Source organism: Antechinus flavipes, chromosome 3 (genome assembly GCF_016432865.1).
Source record: "Antechinus flavipes isolate AdamAnt ecotype Samford, QLD, Australia chromosome 3, AdamAnt_v2, whole genome shotgun sequence".
Classification (NCBI taxonomy): Eukaryota; Metazoa; Chordata; class Mammalia; order Dasyuromorphia; family Dasyuridae; genus Antechinus; species Antechinus flavipes.
The window spans coordinates 255,495,028-255,512,413 of record NC_067400.1 but is presented as its reverse complement, the minus strand read 5'-3'; the positions used below and the strand labels follow the sequence as shown (position 1 = coordinate 255,512,413).

At 34.7% G+C, this 17,386-nt stretch overlaps 1 protein-coding gene across 1 annotated transcript in view; it reads left to right on the top strand.

The window, feature by feature from the left end:
• The window catches only part of EVA1C (eva-1 homolog C), an 82,582-nt gene that overhangs the window by 45,212 nt on the left and 19,984 nt on the right, over positions 1-17,386 (top strand). The window contains 1 exon segment of the mRNA XM_051984970.1: positions 10,119-10,262. Within this exon segment, the coding sequence (XP_051840930.1) occupies positions 10,119-10,262 (144 nt within the window).

Here is a 17,386-nt window from a genome sequence, read left to right as displayed (position 1 = left end):
TAGCAAATCAGTAACACGAAGCACCTGGCCTCTCTAACTTTTTTCTATAAATTTATCTTCTCATTCTTGGTTCTTTGCTAAATGCTTTTGGAACTTCAGTTGGCGTTACAATTATAATAAACTTTGCCCTTTGACTTGAAGATGAATCAGAGCCTGCAAATTCTTTTGAGACATCTCACAAAACCAGTCTGGAACTCCAACTATTTTGGGCTCTCCTTTGAATCTCAACATTCTCTCCTTGAAAAATAATTTAATTTAATTTCTATGGAAAGATACTTTATTTATAATCTAACCCTAGATTGGAACTGCCTGCCCTAATCCCAGATAGAATTCCAGTCTGGGAAAAGTTTCTACTCTATCTGGATCACTCCCCATTTATCCTCATAAGTGTGGACAAACCTGTAATTCACTCTACTACAATAACTGCTACTACTACTACTACTGCTACTACTACTACTACTATCATCACCATCACCACCACCACACACATACACATACACACATGCACGCACACACACAAACACACATGTATGTTTGTATATTTTGCTCTTTTTGTGATTTTGCCATTACAGGAAATGTGGTTATTGACAATTGCTCTGAGATTTGAAGTTACCATTTATAATTCTTTTGCTTAGTAAAAACATAATATTAAGAATATGGTCATTAAACCCAGGGGCATAGAGGGAGTTTGTTCCTACTAATCTGAAAGAGATTTCACAAAACCTTAACCTATAAGGAGAAAGTGATTAGGAAAAAACAGTTTTTGCTACAGGTAGGGCCTCAAATCTTTCTGAGGCCATCTCCTTATCTACTATACCTATAGTCCTCAAACTTTTTGCTTTTAATATCCCTTTACTCTCTGAAAAGATACCAAGGGACCCCAAAGACTTTTTTGTTTATATGAGTTATGTCTGTTTGCTCCGTTATGAGAAATTAAAAAAATAAGAACTTTAGACTTTAAATAAGAACTTTAAATGTGTGTATATATATATATACATACTTATATATATGATATGTATAAATTAATATATCCAAATATATATTTAAATTAATTGGGTCTTTTCAAGTATGGAAGTAGCAAGATTAACAATTAGTCTAGCTCTATTGAAAATATCTTGCATATTACTTGTGAAAATCTGTACAACAGAATCTTTTCTCCTGCTCCATTTGTGCTGTGGAAAGGACTTTCTCCTAAAAGCAACATTATAATGTTGTGCAGGCTCAAACAAAATTAAGATCAGATACCTCATCATGAAGTCTGTAAGAGACTGCTGAAAGATTACCCAAGTCCAGTGCACTGAAATACATATAATTGTTTAAGAGCAGTTGATGGGCCAAGATGGGACCAAAGAACTCCCCTTGGACAAAAATGAATGCCAACTTAATCCGTGTTCCAGCATCAGAAGAGCAAAAATAAGCGGTCCAGGAGACATGAACATGAAGGTATTTGGCAAATTCAATGGGCAGGTAGGCTGTGCCTCATTTTCTTTACCAGGCTATTTTCTAGCTAGGCTCCAGGCAATCTCTTATTTCCTGTAAGAAGAAAGTGAAAAAACCAAACAATGATCATCAAAGGCCTCATTGAGTCTCATCACTAGGCCAAGTGTGGGCAGGCTTGAATTTTCTTTTAAAGATCAAGGAGCCAGTAGTTTCTACTACCTAGAGCTTCCCAATGAGGAGGGCCTGGCCCAATTATCTCCATAAACATAGGTTGTAAAGCTAACTTAAGTTTCAGAACTAAGCAGCAGCCAAAGAATAATAATAGTAAAGTGGTTGAAATATCCTGTTATCACGTGTTGGAGACATAATCCAACAACTTGAGAGTTTGCCCAGAAGAAATTGCACAAATATCAACCCAGGAGTAGAAAATTGGTTGGTTGGTTGGTTTTTAAAGAGAAACAATTCAGCAGGCACATGACTATAACTAAATTATATAGATATAGATATATAGAATCTCCTATCTATCTATATATATATTCTATATATCTACATAGATATATAGAATCTCCAGATCACTAGAGAATTATGTAAGAATGTGCTGTGGTTTTATTCACTCTCACTTCAATTCAATGCATATTTATTAAGCCCTCCTAAGTGAAAAGTACTATATTAGGTCCTTGAAATACAGAGGCACAAATGACACAGTTCCTACCTTCAAAGAGTTAACATTCTATTAGGAGTCTCTTCTACAGTGAGGAATGTGATATAGAAATAAATTCAAAATATATAATAATGATTTCAAAAGAGAGATAACACACAAAAAAAGGAGGGATCCAGAATGTGAAAGGTGACATCCTGTATTATGGAGGAAATTAGGTTTTTAAGATAGAGGTGAAGAGAGAGTACATCCTAAAAATGGATGACCACATGTACAGAAAAGATAGAAGGGGATGATGAAAGGTCCCGCAAAGAGAATAACTAGTTTGACAGAAGAGTACATTAAGTGGAATAATCTGAAATAAGATTGGAAAGATGGGCAGGAGCCATATTGGGAAGGTCTTTAGATGCCAAGCTAAGGATTTTGTATTTTGTTCTAGAGGCAGTGAAGAACCAATGAAGATTTATCACCTGTTTAAATTCTTTCATTTTCTAAAGATTCTTACTATAAGCATGTGTAGTTTAAATGACAGAGTATTTTGCCTTTGGGGCTTAAGAAAAGTATTACAAGGTCATAGATTTAGAGTGGGAAGGAAATATCTAATCTAATCCTCTCATTTTACAGTGGAGTAAACTGAAATCCAAAGCAGTGAAATGCCTTTTCTAAGGTCACAAAGATATTAGAAGTAGTGTTACTTCTGGTACTTTTCTACTAGTCTTTAAAAAAATGTAATTTTACTCTTTAAAAAAAAAATTTCTAGGAGAATCTGTAGGCTCATATTATTGTTCTTAGCTCATATACAAGTCACATAGAATGTAGGCATATAGATATATAGAATCCCATTCTGGCATTTCACAAGTTTAGTCTTAGGAAACCAGATAAAAATGGACTTCCAGTTCCATTTTATGTTTAAAATAAATTTTAATATGCATTATTATATAGCATTTCAAAATATATACATATATGTCAGAAGACAAAATGAGGATTATATATATGAAAATATGAATCTCCATTTTATACAATTTGCTTTTTAAAAAAATCATATAATAAAATCCTTGGATTTACTTTAAAGATTATCCTCTATGTTTCCTTCTGAAATTTTGTTCTGTTCTGTGCATTAAAAAAAATATTTCAATGGGCCTTAAAAAAAAATCATTATTAACTACCTTCTTTTCCCCCAAAGTCCCCACCATTTGATTAAAGATTGAAAGAGGAAAAAACTTCCCATGATAGAAAAGCAAAAGCACTCCATATAGTGGTGGTTGTTCATTCATTTAGGAATGTCTGACTCTTCATGTCCCCATGGACCATAGTCCACCAGTGTTATCCATGAGGTTTTCTTGGCAAAGACACTGGAGTGGTTTGTCCTTTCCTTTTTCAGTGAATTAAGGTACACAGAAGTTAAGGGCACGGTCACACAGCTAGTAGGTCTGAGACCAGATTTGAAGTAAGGTGTTGCTGATTCCAGGCCCAAAATTGTATCCACTGCCCCAAACCATCTAGCAGTCATATACAAAACCATGTTTCTGTACCTTGAGTCATTATTTCTCTGCCAGAAGGTGACTTTCATGCTTTGTCACAGGTGAGTCCTCTGGAGACATAGTATAGTCATTCCCTTGATCAGAATTCTTAAGGTTTTCAAAGGTGTTTTTATTAACAGTGTTGTTTTCTTTTTAAAAACGTTTTTCATGTTTCTGCTTTTTTTTTTTTTTTTTTTTTTTTTTTTTTTTTTAATATATCAGGTCAATCCTGTACTCAGGATTCTTTGAAATTATCTCTTTTATAATTTCTTATGATGTGGTAATGTGCCATTGTAGTCATATGTCACAATTTAACAGTTGCCTAGTTGATCAGCTTTTCAAGTGTTCTATCTTCTTTTTAAATCTCTCAATACTTTTGAGTTTTAAGATTCTGTATACCAACAAGATTCTGAAGGGTATTTTCTGAGTTACCTAATAGGAATGGGGAAGGATGAATACAGACCCAGAAAATTTAATTTCAACTCTTTCAAAGCAAGCAAATGCTTGGGAAGAGACCCATGCTCAGTCTCCCAGCTAAACCTTAGTATGCATCCATCCTGGAGATTGTATATCCATACAGACAAGTCTGGAGATTTACCACAATACTCATTTTTATTAGGGTTACAGTGGCACTATACTATCTTAAAACTGTTTTCAGTTGATTAAATTCAAATCAAATTCATTTCTTTTGATTCTTATGTTTGGATTTCACAGTTTCTTTTCAAATCTGGTCTTTTAATCAGAGAGGCTTGAAAGTACTCTATTCTATTAATTTCCATTTTCTCTCCTTTAGGATTATACTCAGCTTTGTAAAGCTGTATCTTTTGTTTTTTTGGAATATTAAATTCTAATATTTTTCTCATTTACAATACAAGTTTCTAGGTCTCATATTTGCATTGTGTGTGTGTGTGTGTGTGTGTGTGTGTGTGTGTATATATACATACATACATACATACACATATATATGTAAATGTATGTATATATGTGTATATATAGTAAATGTATGTGTATATAGGTATGTAAATGTATGTATATATGTATATATAGATATGTTTGTATCTATGCATATATGTATATATATAGATGTGGATGTATATATAAATTTTGGTTATGATGTTCCTGGGTGTTTTTTTTTTTTTTTTTTGCGTTTTCTTTTAGGAGATGATTAAGGGATTCTTTCTTCACTTCTCTCTGGTTCTGAATAAATCTGGGGCATTTTAATTTCATCCTATTCCTTATAGGGGCCCTCCTTTCTTGTTAGCTGTATCTTCTTCAGATACAGAACCTTACAGACTTTATGTGTTTCTGGTCTTACTGGGAGGCTAAGGCTTGCACTGCTAGTAAATTTTCTGGTGGTCTCATTTCCTTGTCTTTGGGCTTCTGGTTAAGTTTTTGTGTAGTTATGAGTGTAAGAAGTCATTTACTATAGTTTTTCAAAAGATGTCTTGATCATTATTGAATTTGGGTGAAATTTCAGGTTATTGCTAGAGTAGATATATGGGAATTAGACTGTTTTAACTCCATTTGGGCAGCCATCTTGTCTGATAGTCTTCTAGTTATAATGTGCAGGCTGTATGGTCCCAAAGCCAGATTTCTTTATTTACACAATAAACAACTGTTATGTCCTCGGGCAACAATTCCCCAATAATTATCATCATCATTATGAAACAGCCTTCATCAATTATAATTATTCATAAAGTTGGTTGAAGTAACCTGGGGGTAAAGATAATAATAATAGCTAGCATTTATAGAATGTTTTTAAGATTTACAAAAATTTGATCCTCACAGCAACCATGGAAGGGAGCTAATTCTATTCCCATTTTTGACAGATGAGGAATTTGAGATTAAATGACTTGCTCATTTAAGGACCATATAGCTAATAAATATCTGAGGCAATGTTTGAGCACATGTCTTCTTGAATCCCAGTCTTATTCTGTCCACTGTGCTGCTACCATATTGCCCTAAAGATAAGGGGCACATAATGACCATGGCTCACTTCTTCCTTCTAACCTGTTAAAAATGTTTTTAACAACAACTTATTCTTTTGGAGTTAATTTAATACACATAAGAAGTCAAAAATTGCTGACAAAACTTTATAAAAAGGTATTTAAAAAGTCAAATCCTTTGGGCACATTCTTTTAGACTCTAACCACAAGATCCTAAAAGTAACTTTAAAAATTTTTTAAAAATTTTTGCAGTAAAATAGATGGTAATCTAACTCTATGGCAGTTCTCATTTATCTGTGGGTAAATTATCCACACTGAGTTTTATCTCCGGCAAATGATTCTTTCAAGTTTAGGCATGTTGCACTGCTTCATTGACATCCCTGCCTTGGAGGGACTAAGTGACTTGGCCAGAGTTAGGTAGCTTATTAATAGCAAAGCGGGGGGTAAGAGCCTCCTGACCCTCACTCCCAGAAGTCTTTCCATCATGGCTTGCCAACTTGAATTCAGTGGAGAAAGAAGATGGGCAAATAGAGCAGCTTCCTGGGGGCTTCTGAATCAAGTTTTAATCATGTGGCTTCCTTTAAAAAAAAAAACAAACCTTTAAAGCCTAGACTTGAAGTTAAGACTTACTTGGGTTCAAATGAACTCTTAAGTAACTATATGTAAGCATCTGTGTACACATGCACACACATCCATATGAGTGTGTATATGTATATGTGCATAAATGCATGCTACTGCACACACACATGGTGTGTGTGTGTGTGTGTGTGTGTGTGTGTGTGTGTATGTATGTATGTGTGTGTGGTGTAGGAAAGTCAGAAGCCCTCTGAGTCTCATTTTCTTTGTCTGTAAAGCAGGGGTAATAATACTGATTGTTTTTAATCTCCCAGGATTATCCTGAGACTAAAATGAGATAATATATGTAAAATGCTCTATTACCAGCAGCTTTTATTCTAAGTACAAAAAGACAATCTAGATTCAAATATAAATGACTTTTTAAATTCTCTTCCTTTCTGGGTCATCCATGCTTCTACACCTGATTAGTTAATCAGAACTCCAGCTAACCAAAACTAACTAGAAGTATCTGGATTCAAGATTAGTTAATCAGAAGTTTCTTATGCATATTTAAAGAAAATATTTGCTTAAGAACCTTGAATTTAGAGCCAAGGCACCTACATTCAGATGCTGGCTCTTTTTTTAACCACTTATGTAACCTGGCCAATTTATTGAATCTCTTTCTCTACTGCTTCAAATTCCTCATCTGGAGCACTAAGTGACCTCCAGCACTGTTATGAGAATCAAATGAGATAATATTTGTAAAGTGCCAAGCACAATGCCCTGCATATAGTAGACAGTTACATACTTCTTCCTTTCCCTCCCCCCCAATACTCATTTAATCTCATGTCTCTCACTCAGCATTATTATAAATTGCCTTTAAAAAAAGAAAATAAAAGATTTACCTTGGATTATTTTGAGGTTTAAATAAGATAGTATAAACAAAAGGACTTTGTAAACCACACAATAGCTGCAAAGTGTCTACTTCTAGCCTACTGCCTCATTCTTTCCCTAATCCCTAGACCTTTTTGAATTCTGAAACAACTTTTTCAATCATTTGTCCCATTTATTCTGCCATATTGTTTTATTTTTTCTACTTCTCTTTGTTTGGCTAGTCCAGACCAGGTTATCCAGATCTAAAATTCCTTTTCATAGAATCTTGACTGTTTCTTTCCTCAATAAGCTCTAATTTCCACTCAGTTATACTTTTTTGTCAGGTATCTTTGGTCTTGCTCACTTTCTTCCATGTTTTCCAGGCTACCAATCCCTAATTAACTTTTCATTATTTGCCACTTTTACTTTTTTTTTCATGAGCTACTTTTTCATGAGTCACTTAACCCCCAATTGCCTCAGCAAAAAAGAAAAAAAAATCAAGTCAAAAAATTATGGCTCCACTTTTGACAGAGGAAAAGGGAGAATTCTAAGAGACATCTTTTGCTTCCTTTTATATCTCCCACATAGTAGGTACTTAAATGTGAATTGATCAGTTGAGATGTCTGGATAACTGAAATCTCAGTTACTATATCATGCAGATTTTAGGCTCATAACATGTTTCTAAAACTCCTCATGTCTTTTCTCATTCTGCTCAATTTTTAACAGGCAACATAGTTATATATAGGTGATAATGATAGTTAATATTTATATAGTGCTTTGAGAGAAATTATTTCTCTGTCATATTAATAACCAATTAATATGGGGGAATCCAGATTTTTTCCATTCTGCTTCCTCATTCCAAGTCCAGTTTCTCAAGGATATTTCTGAATGTGGCTCTGAATGATAAGCTTCAATAATATATAATTTCAAAAGCACAGCGTTAGGTTCCCCCCCCCAAGGCAATTGGAGTTAAGTGACTTGCCCAGGGTCACGCAGCTAGAAAGTGTTAAGTGTCTGAGGCCAGATTTGAACTCAGGCCCTCCTGACTTTAGAGCTGGTGCTCTATCTACTGTACCACCTAGCCGCCCCAGCCTTAACTTTTGAAATTACTTTTAGATCATCAGATTTTATAGTAGGGATTCCTTTTGTGTATGGGGTAGACTAGATGATGACTGAGATCCCTTCCAATTCTTAGATTCTCTAATTCTGGGGAAAAAAAAAACTTTAGTGATATCTTATAAATAACTAAGATCATAGTTCTTTCTCAGTAATGCAGTGATTTGAGACAATTACAATAGACTTGGGATGGAAAATGCCATGCTCATCGAGAGAGAAAACTATAGAGACTAAATGTGGATCAGTGTGATGTAGTAGGACTCTTTGGTGAGGAAGCCTGGGTGAGGAGGCCTGGGTCAGGAAACCTTGAATCTTCTTGTTTTGGCCTACCACCATCCACCCTTAATTCACCTGGAGATTTACCCTTAAGGAGATTACTTCTTAGCTTCTAGCCTTGGAAAACTCCTAAAATAATAACTACCCTTAATTCATCTGCAGACTACCCCCTTGCCTCAAGCTATAGAAGACTATATAAAATTGAACTCTCTCTCAATGCTTTGTTGCTATTCAATCAGGAAACTAGCCACTGATAATTCTCAGCATCAAAATACTCCCCCCCCCCCTTTTTTTTTTCCAACTGGGAGACTGGGATTGTGAATTCTTTTGCAAAACCTGCAACACTGCCCTGGGAATCCCCAAATGTGTTAAGCTGTCTCAATCCTCAACAAATGTATAGTATTTTCATTTTTTCATTTGTTTTTCCCTTTTGTTCTGTCTTCCCCCAAACATGACTAATATGGAAATACATTTAAAATTATTGTATGTATGTAACTTGAAGGTGGAGTGAAACTGTGTTCCCTTTAAAATTATCACTCTGAAACTGTGTTCCCTTTTGAATCTCAGACTCTCCTGGAAAAGCATACCGTCCCAGATAAGTTATCTTTTGGGGATGCCAGGCCCTTTGATTCAATTAGAAATCTTGGTCAAAAAGCACGCCTTTAAAGTGTCGTTAATTCCAATTGGAGATCTGGGCTGGATACTGATAAACATGTAGGCCTGGGAACTTTGGCTTCCTTTTCAATCTGAGACCTGAGTCTCAAAGATTCTTTTTTAAAGGACAGTTTCCAAATTCACTCTTTGCAGAAGGTCCAAAGTAGCTGCTAAAACCCTGCCCTTTGAGAAGGCCTTCTCTTCTCAGTGTCAGCCTCCATTTCCCTAAAAAGACTTTGCCACTAAAGAAATCAGTCTCTTAGCAAAACTGACTTTCTATCCAACAATAAACTTCCATTTTGTCATCTAAAAGTCTTCGGGTTCGTGAATTCCTTCACGTTGAACCTGTGCTGACCAAAAGGGGATTTTAACAACTCTCTGACTACCACTAACCTCATCATTTGGTTCCCTAATGACTGGGATCCCTGAAAACCTGGACGAGGTAAAACCTTTTCTTTTGTCTATTCTATAGCTAAGATATTCATCCTGCTGGTCGTTCCTTACAGAACAATAATAGACTTGCACATGTTTAACCTGTATTGAATTACTTGCTTTCTAGGAGAAGGGTTGAGAGGAAGGAAGGAAGAAAAAATTTGGAACATAAGATTTTCCAAGAAAACTATATTGTTAAAAATTATTTTTGCATATATTTTGAAAATAAAAACCTATAATTAAAAAAAAAAAGAAATGGAAGTTATTAAACCAAACATAAGGATCTCTGCAGGCTGAATATTGACTTAGAAAAACACTTGTTAATGTTATCTTTGTTTTGTTTATGTTACTAAATATTTTCCAATTATATTTTATTCTGATTCACTTTCAGAACTACTTGTGGCCTATGGACTGCATCTCTGTAGCAGGTAGACTAGGTAATCTCCGTGTTTCCCTTTAAAATGAAATCTAGGATTCTTTGAATAGCAGATTCCAGTATGCACCCTAGAGTTCAAGATATATTGCTGCAATTTTAGATGTGTTTTCTAGGATCAGCATAAACAAGAGCAGCCAAGTGTTGCATATACAACTGAAAAGTAGGTCTGAAAAGTAGGCCTAAAACCTGTGTAACTGCTTCTTTCTTTGCAGATTGTTTATCTTATTCAGCCTTGAATGTATTGTCAAAAAGGTGCTATGGAAAGCAGAGATGTAAAATCATTGTCAACAATGACCATTTTGGAAGTCCTTGTCTGCCAGGAGTGAAAAAATACCTCACTGTGGGCTACGCATGTGGTAAGAGTAAATCTTGGCTTATTATTTTTAAGCCCTTGCCCCTTTGGTTAAGGTGAAATCATGTGGGAAAAATGTTATAATAGAATTTTTCTAAAGTCAACATGTGACAAACTAACCAATCCACAACTCAATTTTGTTCTGCCCTCCCACAAATCCCAGAAATATTTTTTTTTCATTCTTTGTCCCCAATTATTATAGTCATATCAGATAAGCAAGTCAAAAAATTTTAAAGCCTTTTTAGCAATCATATGGGCAACAAATTGGTAAGGTATAAAAGAACAAGCAAATGTAGGTAAAAATTAATGTGGCCAAGTAGGATGATTTAAATCCAAGAACTTAGAAGTCTCCAAAATACACTGATTTGTCATGAGAGTTTAGCAAAAGCTTTGGCGATCCTTTAACCCTATGAGCTAGCTTGTGTGTCCTGATTAGCTTTTTCTCTTTTTAACAATTATTCATCAATTAATGCACACATTAATAAAGATAATAGGCAATGGCACTTGTTATGGCTTTTTGAAATCTCCTTGAAATAAGATAGAATAGAATAGTGTTTGCTCTTTTCCAGATTCTACTTAATTTGTTACCATCACTTAAGCATTAACTGGAAGTTAAGAGTCTTCTAGGGACATCATTGTTTCTCATATTGTATTCTTCCATTTAATAGCTTTGGAACAGTTAAAAAATGAAATGTTTTTCTTAGTGAAGCATTTATACATAAATTTCCCATAGTATATTTTCCTAACCTCTGCCCAAATTTCCCTAAATGATTGCTATCTGAATGGAAATCTGATGTCTCTAGTGAAACCAGCACCAGCATTTACAAGATACAAGATGTCCTAAAAAAAAGTCTTAGTGCAGTTTTAAATTTTAATAGATTTGGTATATGAAGGTATTGGAATATTATTATTCTATAAAAATTGATGAACAAGCTGATTTTAGAAAGGCCTGCAAAGAGTTATATGAACTGATGCTGAGTGAAACAAGCAAAACCAGGAATACATTGTACATAGTGACAGCAAGAATGTGATATGATCAACTATGAAAGACTTGGTTCTTCTCAGCGGTTCAAAGAGCCAAAACAATGCCAAAAGACTTTGGACAGAAAATGCCATCTGTATCCAGAAAAAGAACTAAGGAGACTGAATGTAAATCAGTATATGCTATGTTCACTTCTTTTTTGTTGTTGGGTTGGGTTGTTTTTTTTTTTTTTTTTCTTTTGTTCTATTTTTTCTCTCCCAAAATGATTTTATAAGGAATGTGTATTAAAAAAAAAAATTTACTAGGAAATTTTTTTTAATAGATTAAACTGCACTAAGACTTTTTGGGATACTTCATATATTTACAAAATTAAAATTTAAAACAGCACTAAGACTTTTGGGACACTGTATATTGTACAATGTTAATATTATGTAGTATCTCTGGTTATATTAACATTATTAATATTGTATTTCTTTTAATTATGCTATGAAAACTTAAAATTGCACTAAGACTTTGGGGAGAGCCGTATATGTAACACCTGACTGCTATTGTTTATGCTGATCCTAGAGAACTCATCTAAATTGCAGCAAATTTTTTTTTGTAAGCATTTTTTCTTGCTATCTCAAAGGATCATGCTTTGTTGATTTGTATGTTATTTAGATAAGATTAGATCCAGAAGAGATTGGAGATTGTTTTCTTATTGGCCCAATCTCATGTACTTGGGATAGATTATAGTCTTACCATTATCTACACATAAATTCCAGGATGCTCAGATCTCTTTTGCAGATATTTAAATCAATTTTAGCATGTGCATTAATCAACTTTTTAAAAATATTTTGTAGGCCAGAAATCCATCAAGTGTTTAATTTTTAAATAAGCAAAAATATTCACCAAGATCATTATTGAATGTTGGTCAGTTATGAGATTTTTTTTTTTTTTTTTTTTTTTTACTTCTAGTATCCTGCTTTAATTTGTCTTAAAGATAGTCCCCATCTCTGTGGGATTTCTTCACCACCTTCCTAGTGCAAAACCTGGACTAGTCTGTAGAATGATTGAATATGAGTTATTCCTTAGAGAGGAGACTTTTATTCTTGGGCATTTTTGTGTTTTTCCAAAAACAGACAGATTAAATGAGTCAAATCTTCTAAGTAGCTGGCTTTTTAAAACATCTTTGTCTCTGCCAAATGTCCCTTAACTGTGTAACTTGAAGCATTCAAAAAAGATTTGCAGCTTTTAAGTATTTTTCATCTAGCTTTAATGGCCTCACAGGTTTTGACATTTTTGAAATTCACCCAAAAGAGACAAGAGTTCATGTTGATTATAAAAGAGACTTCAGAGAGTAATTCAGTAATCATTTTTCAAAGCAGACCTTTGTGAAAAAGATTAAATTTGAGTTTAATTAGTTATATTATTTCTGCCCCCTTCTTACCTTTTGTTATCTCCTAAACCAAGCCAACTATCTTGCCCTGCATAACACCCTTAGATTATAATCCTTTTGTGTGAGGGAGGGAGGATGGGGCAATGTATACCCTTTCCACTTAACTATTTTTTCAAGGCATGCCGATGATATTGTCTGAAATAGCCAATAACTAACAACATGCTGGACTAATTTGGGGCACCCTAAAGTTCACTTTTCAATAAACAAGAAGACTGCCAAGGGATCAGTCTTACTTTTTGTTGCTGTTAGTGAGTTCTTACATGCAAATAAATACCCTGAGCCCCAATCTGCTAGTTATCCTGTGGCAGAAAGAAATGTTAAAATGTTTATTTATTCATAGCTTCATTCAGCTTTTTGTCCAGAGTAATTTCTTGTAGGCATGTTTGAGAATTTGTGCTCATTTGCATTGGCAATAGATAATGTATATGTGTTGTCAATATAGTTTAAACTCTATTTTCACTTTAAATTCACTTTAAATACTAATCACTCCTTTTTAAAATTTAGTAAAAAGACTTAGCAAATAGTTTTCATAATTTGCTATGGCAAAGATAAATAATTTTCTAATAGCTCAGGTGAGTTTTTTCAATATTAGGCTGGATATGTGATTCAGTGGGCATGAATTCAAAACTTTTTCAGGGTGGAAAAATATAGGTGCATGCAAAAGCTTGCATTCTACCACATGCTCTATCTAGTAGAATCCAGAGTCACCTTCTGAAGCATCAGAATAAGATTTCAGTGGGTTGGATAAAAAGGGTGGGAGTGAGACAGGGTAGTACACTGGAAAGAACACTATATATACAATTAAAGGAAATGAACTTGAATCCCCATTCTGCTACTTATTACTACCATGTGGAAAACACTAATGGGCAGGCCATTTAATCTCTCTGGGCCCAGAATCCTTCTTTTATGAATTGAGAGAGTAGGTGACTTCTGAAGTCTTCTAGCTCTAACTCTATGATAACTGCAATTCTTCTAAAATATATTTTAAAATCACACTTCTCTGGCTAAAGTTGACGTTATAATAGTTTTAATTCTAAATGTGAGACAGAAAGAACTGTAGATACCTTTGTATCAAACCAATTTCTTTCCCTTCAATTCCTTAGTGTATAACGTATATCTGCTGAAACTGTGGGAAGGGGAATTCTCATATGCTACCATATATATTCTGCACTCAAGTGAAACATAGCTAGTATATATATAACACAGTTCTGGCACTTTTCCTAGCAGCTAATCAACAGTATATCTTATCACAGAATCAAAGAATCCTAGTGTTGGACAGTGCCACGGAGGCCAATTCAACCTATATCTGAGCAAGAATCTCTTCTATGATATATCTGTTAAGTGTTCATTCAATCTCTACTTAAAAATGTCCATTGCAAAGTAATCTGCTTTCAGGCAGCCAATGTTGGGATAGCTCTAACTATTAGGAAGTTTTTCCTTACAGCAAACTTAGATAAATTCTCCCTCCCCCCCATTTCTATTCTAGTGCCACTTTTATGGTCAAGGTGAATAGGTCCAAACCTTCTCCAAGTGATGGCCTCTCAAATAATTATAGAGAGCTATTATACTTTCTGCTTCCCAAGTTATTTTTCTCTAGGCTAAACATTCCATGTTCATAAACTAATCTTCATGTAACATGATCTTGATGCCTTTCACAATCTGCTCTATCAACAAGCATTTATTAAATGCTGACCATGTTCCAGGCAGTGTGCTAAGCCCTGGGGAGAGAAAGAAAGGCGCGCGCGCACACACACACACACACACACACACACACACACACATTTTCTGCCTTGAAGAGTTTAAATTCTGGTTAATAGATACATTGAAGGTACACACAGACTAGAAGGAAGATAACCTTAGAAGAAAAGACACAGCCAGTTGGGAGGACCAGGAAAAGCCTCCTGCAGAAGGGAGTGTATGAGATGAGTCTCGAAGGAAGCCAGGGATATCACAGAGGCAGAAGTGAGGAAGGAGAGCATTCTCAGTATGGGATACAGCCAGTGTAAAGATACAGTGATAGGGCTTGATATGTGAGGAATAGAAGTACACTATCACTGGAACACAGAGGAGGTGAAGGGAATGAAATAGAAGAAGACTGAAAAGGTATGAAAGTGAAGGAAAGCCTTAAATGCCTAAGAGAGAGCTTTGTATTCCATCATGAAGGCAATAGAGAACCAATAGAGTTTACTAAGTGAGTGTGACATGATCAGACTTATACTTTAGGAAAATCACTTTGATAGCTGAATATAAATAATGTGATTTGGCGTAAAGAAAGACTTGAGGTGGGAACAAATTAGAAAGCTACTTCAAAAGTTCAGGTGAGAGGTTATAAAGACATAAACTGGGATGATGGCCATGTGAGAGACATTTTTAGTCAGTCTTTTCAGCTGTGTCTTCATGATCCCATTTGGGAATTTCTTATTAGAGATACTGAAGTAGTTTGCCTTTCCATTTCTAGCTCATTTTACAAATAAGGAAACTGAAACAAGCAAAACTAAATAACCTCTCCAGGGTCATACTATTAGTGTTTGAGTCCAGATGAAGACTACTGCTTCATTCCAAGGGTAGCCACCTAGCTACCTTTGGAGATATTGTAGAGAAAGAAATGACAAGATTTACCAACTGACTTGATGTATAGAGTGAGTAGGAGAGAGGAATTGAGAATGATACCAAAGTAGTGTTCGACTGGAAAAGTGACGGGTTTTATCAACAGTAATAAGGAAGTTTAGAAGAGGGGGGAATTTTTTAAGGAAAGATAATTAGTTCTGTTTTGAATTTGAGATGTGTTTGTTTTTTTTTCAGTTGAGAATAACTCTTCCTCACCTCATTTGAGGTTTCTTGGCAAAGATACTGGAATGGTTTGCCATTATTTTCTCCAGTTCATTTTATAAATGAGGAAACTGAAGTAAACAGGGTAAAGTGACTTGCCCATAGTCAGACAGTTAATAAATATCTGAAACTGGATTTGAACTTAGGAAGATAAATCTTCTTCATTTCAGACCCAGTGCTCTATCCATTGTGCCATCTAATTAGCTGCCTTACAGGATATCCAGTTCAAAATTTCTAATTGGCAGTTGGTTTTACAGGACTATTGCTCAGGAGAGAGAGAGAGCAGGACTGGATAAATAGATTTTGCAATTAAATTAAATTTATTAATAAGGATAAAAATTAAATTCATGGAAACTGATAAAATAAGATAAGGATAAGGTAAGTGAGAGATTAGAGAGAAGAAGGCTCTGGACAGAGCTTTGCAGGGGAACCCACAATTAGTGAGTGTGAAATGGATGAAAATCCAGCAAAAGAGATTGGGAAGTGGTTAGACAGATAGGACAAAAACTGAGTTATAGCAGAATTGCAAAAAACCAGAGAGAAAAGAATATTCAGTAGGAGAAGTTAGTCCACAGTGTCCAGTGCTGTGGGGAGGTCAAGAAGAATGAGGATTGAGAAGAATAGTTTTACTTAAATGGTGTTCACTCTTTCCTGGATGTTATCCAAGTTATTCATGTTCTTTCTAAAATGTGTCATCCAGAATTAAGCACATAGTACAGAAGGGGTCTGATCAGGGCAGAGCATCATGCTATTATTACCTCTCTATTCCTGAACATGCTACCTCACTTTATGCAAATTTATATTTTTAACATTTGTGGTATAGTAAAATCTCCAGATCATTTTCAGATGAAATGTTCTCTAGTCATTCCTCTTAAAGTTTTGAAATCTACTTTAAAAGAAGAAGTATAAATTTACTTTTAATCCTATTAATTTCATTTTACAAAAATCAAGCTTGACTTTCCAGGTGTCAAGATTTTTTTGGATTATAATGCTGAAACTGAATTTATGAGCCATTTCCGCTCACTCTCCAGATTTGTGCCTTCTGTAGATCTGATAATCATGCCATTTATTTCTTTGTCCAAGTCATTGATAAAATTGGCAAACAGCATAAGATCAAGTAAAGAACTTTAAGGCTCTCCCCTTGTGATCTTCTTCCAAGCTGATTTTGAGTCACAGCAAGTAGTTTTCAGGTGACTTGTCCTTCATCTATTCTCATACAACTTTTTAGATCCTTGTATACCTAAACTTCCTTGTTTGCATTTTATTTAATTATTTATTTATTACCACGCTCAGCATATTCTGAATTTAAATACCACAAACACTATTCCTATAGGATTCTGCAAGATGTGTAAATTCCTCCTCTGGTACCTGCTATTATTTTGATCTTTTAAAAAAAAATGAAGTTTAATGAGTTGCCATAGTGTCTACATTGGTCTCTCTAGGTTGGCTTTCCTTTTCCTTCTTGTTGGAATATTTTCTTTCTGTGTCTTCAGGATTATATTTCTGAGAGTTTCCTGTTCATCCAGAACTGACTTCCCTGGAAGAGTTTTAGTTTGTAGGTTCTTCCCTATCCTTTCTTTGGTGTCTTTTGAAACTTACTGGTTTTCCTCTCTACTATTGCACTTTATAAGATAAAGAAGTCTCATCCCTTCAAAGTTCCTGTCATTTCCACAGCCAGTTATTAGTCTCATCTTCAATCTTACCTTCCACTCCTGGCCAATTTTAATGTGTATTTATTTATTTTGTATTGTTTTAGAACAGGTGCATGGTAGTTGAAAATACAAAGTCAAGTTTAAAAAGATTGAGTCAATGAAGTGTGGATAGTTAAAAACAAACAAAAAATTCTTACTAATACAGAAAGCAAATTTATATGTACGTA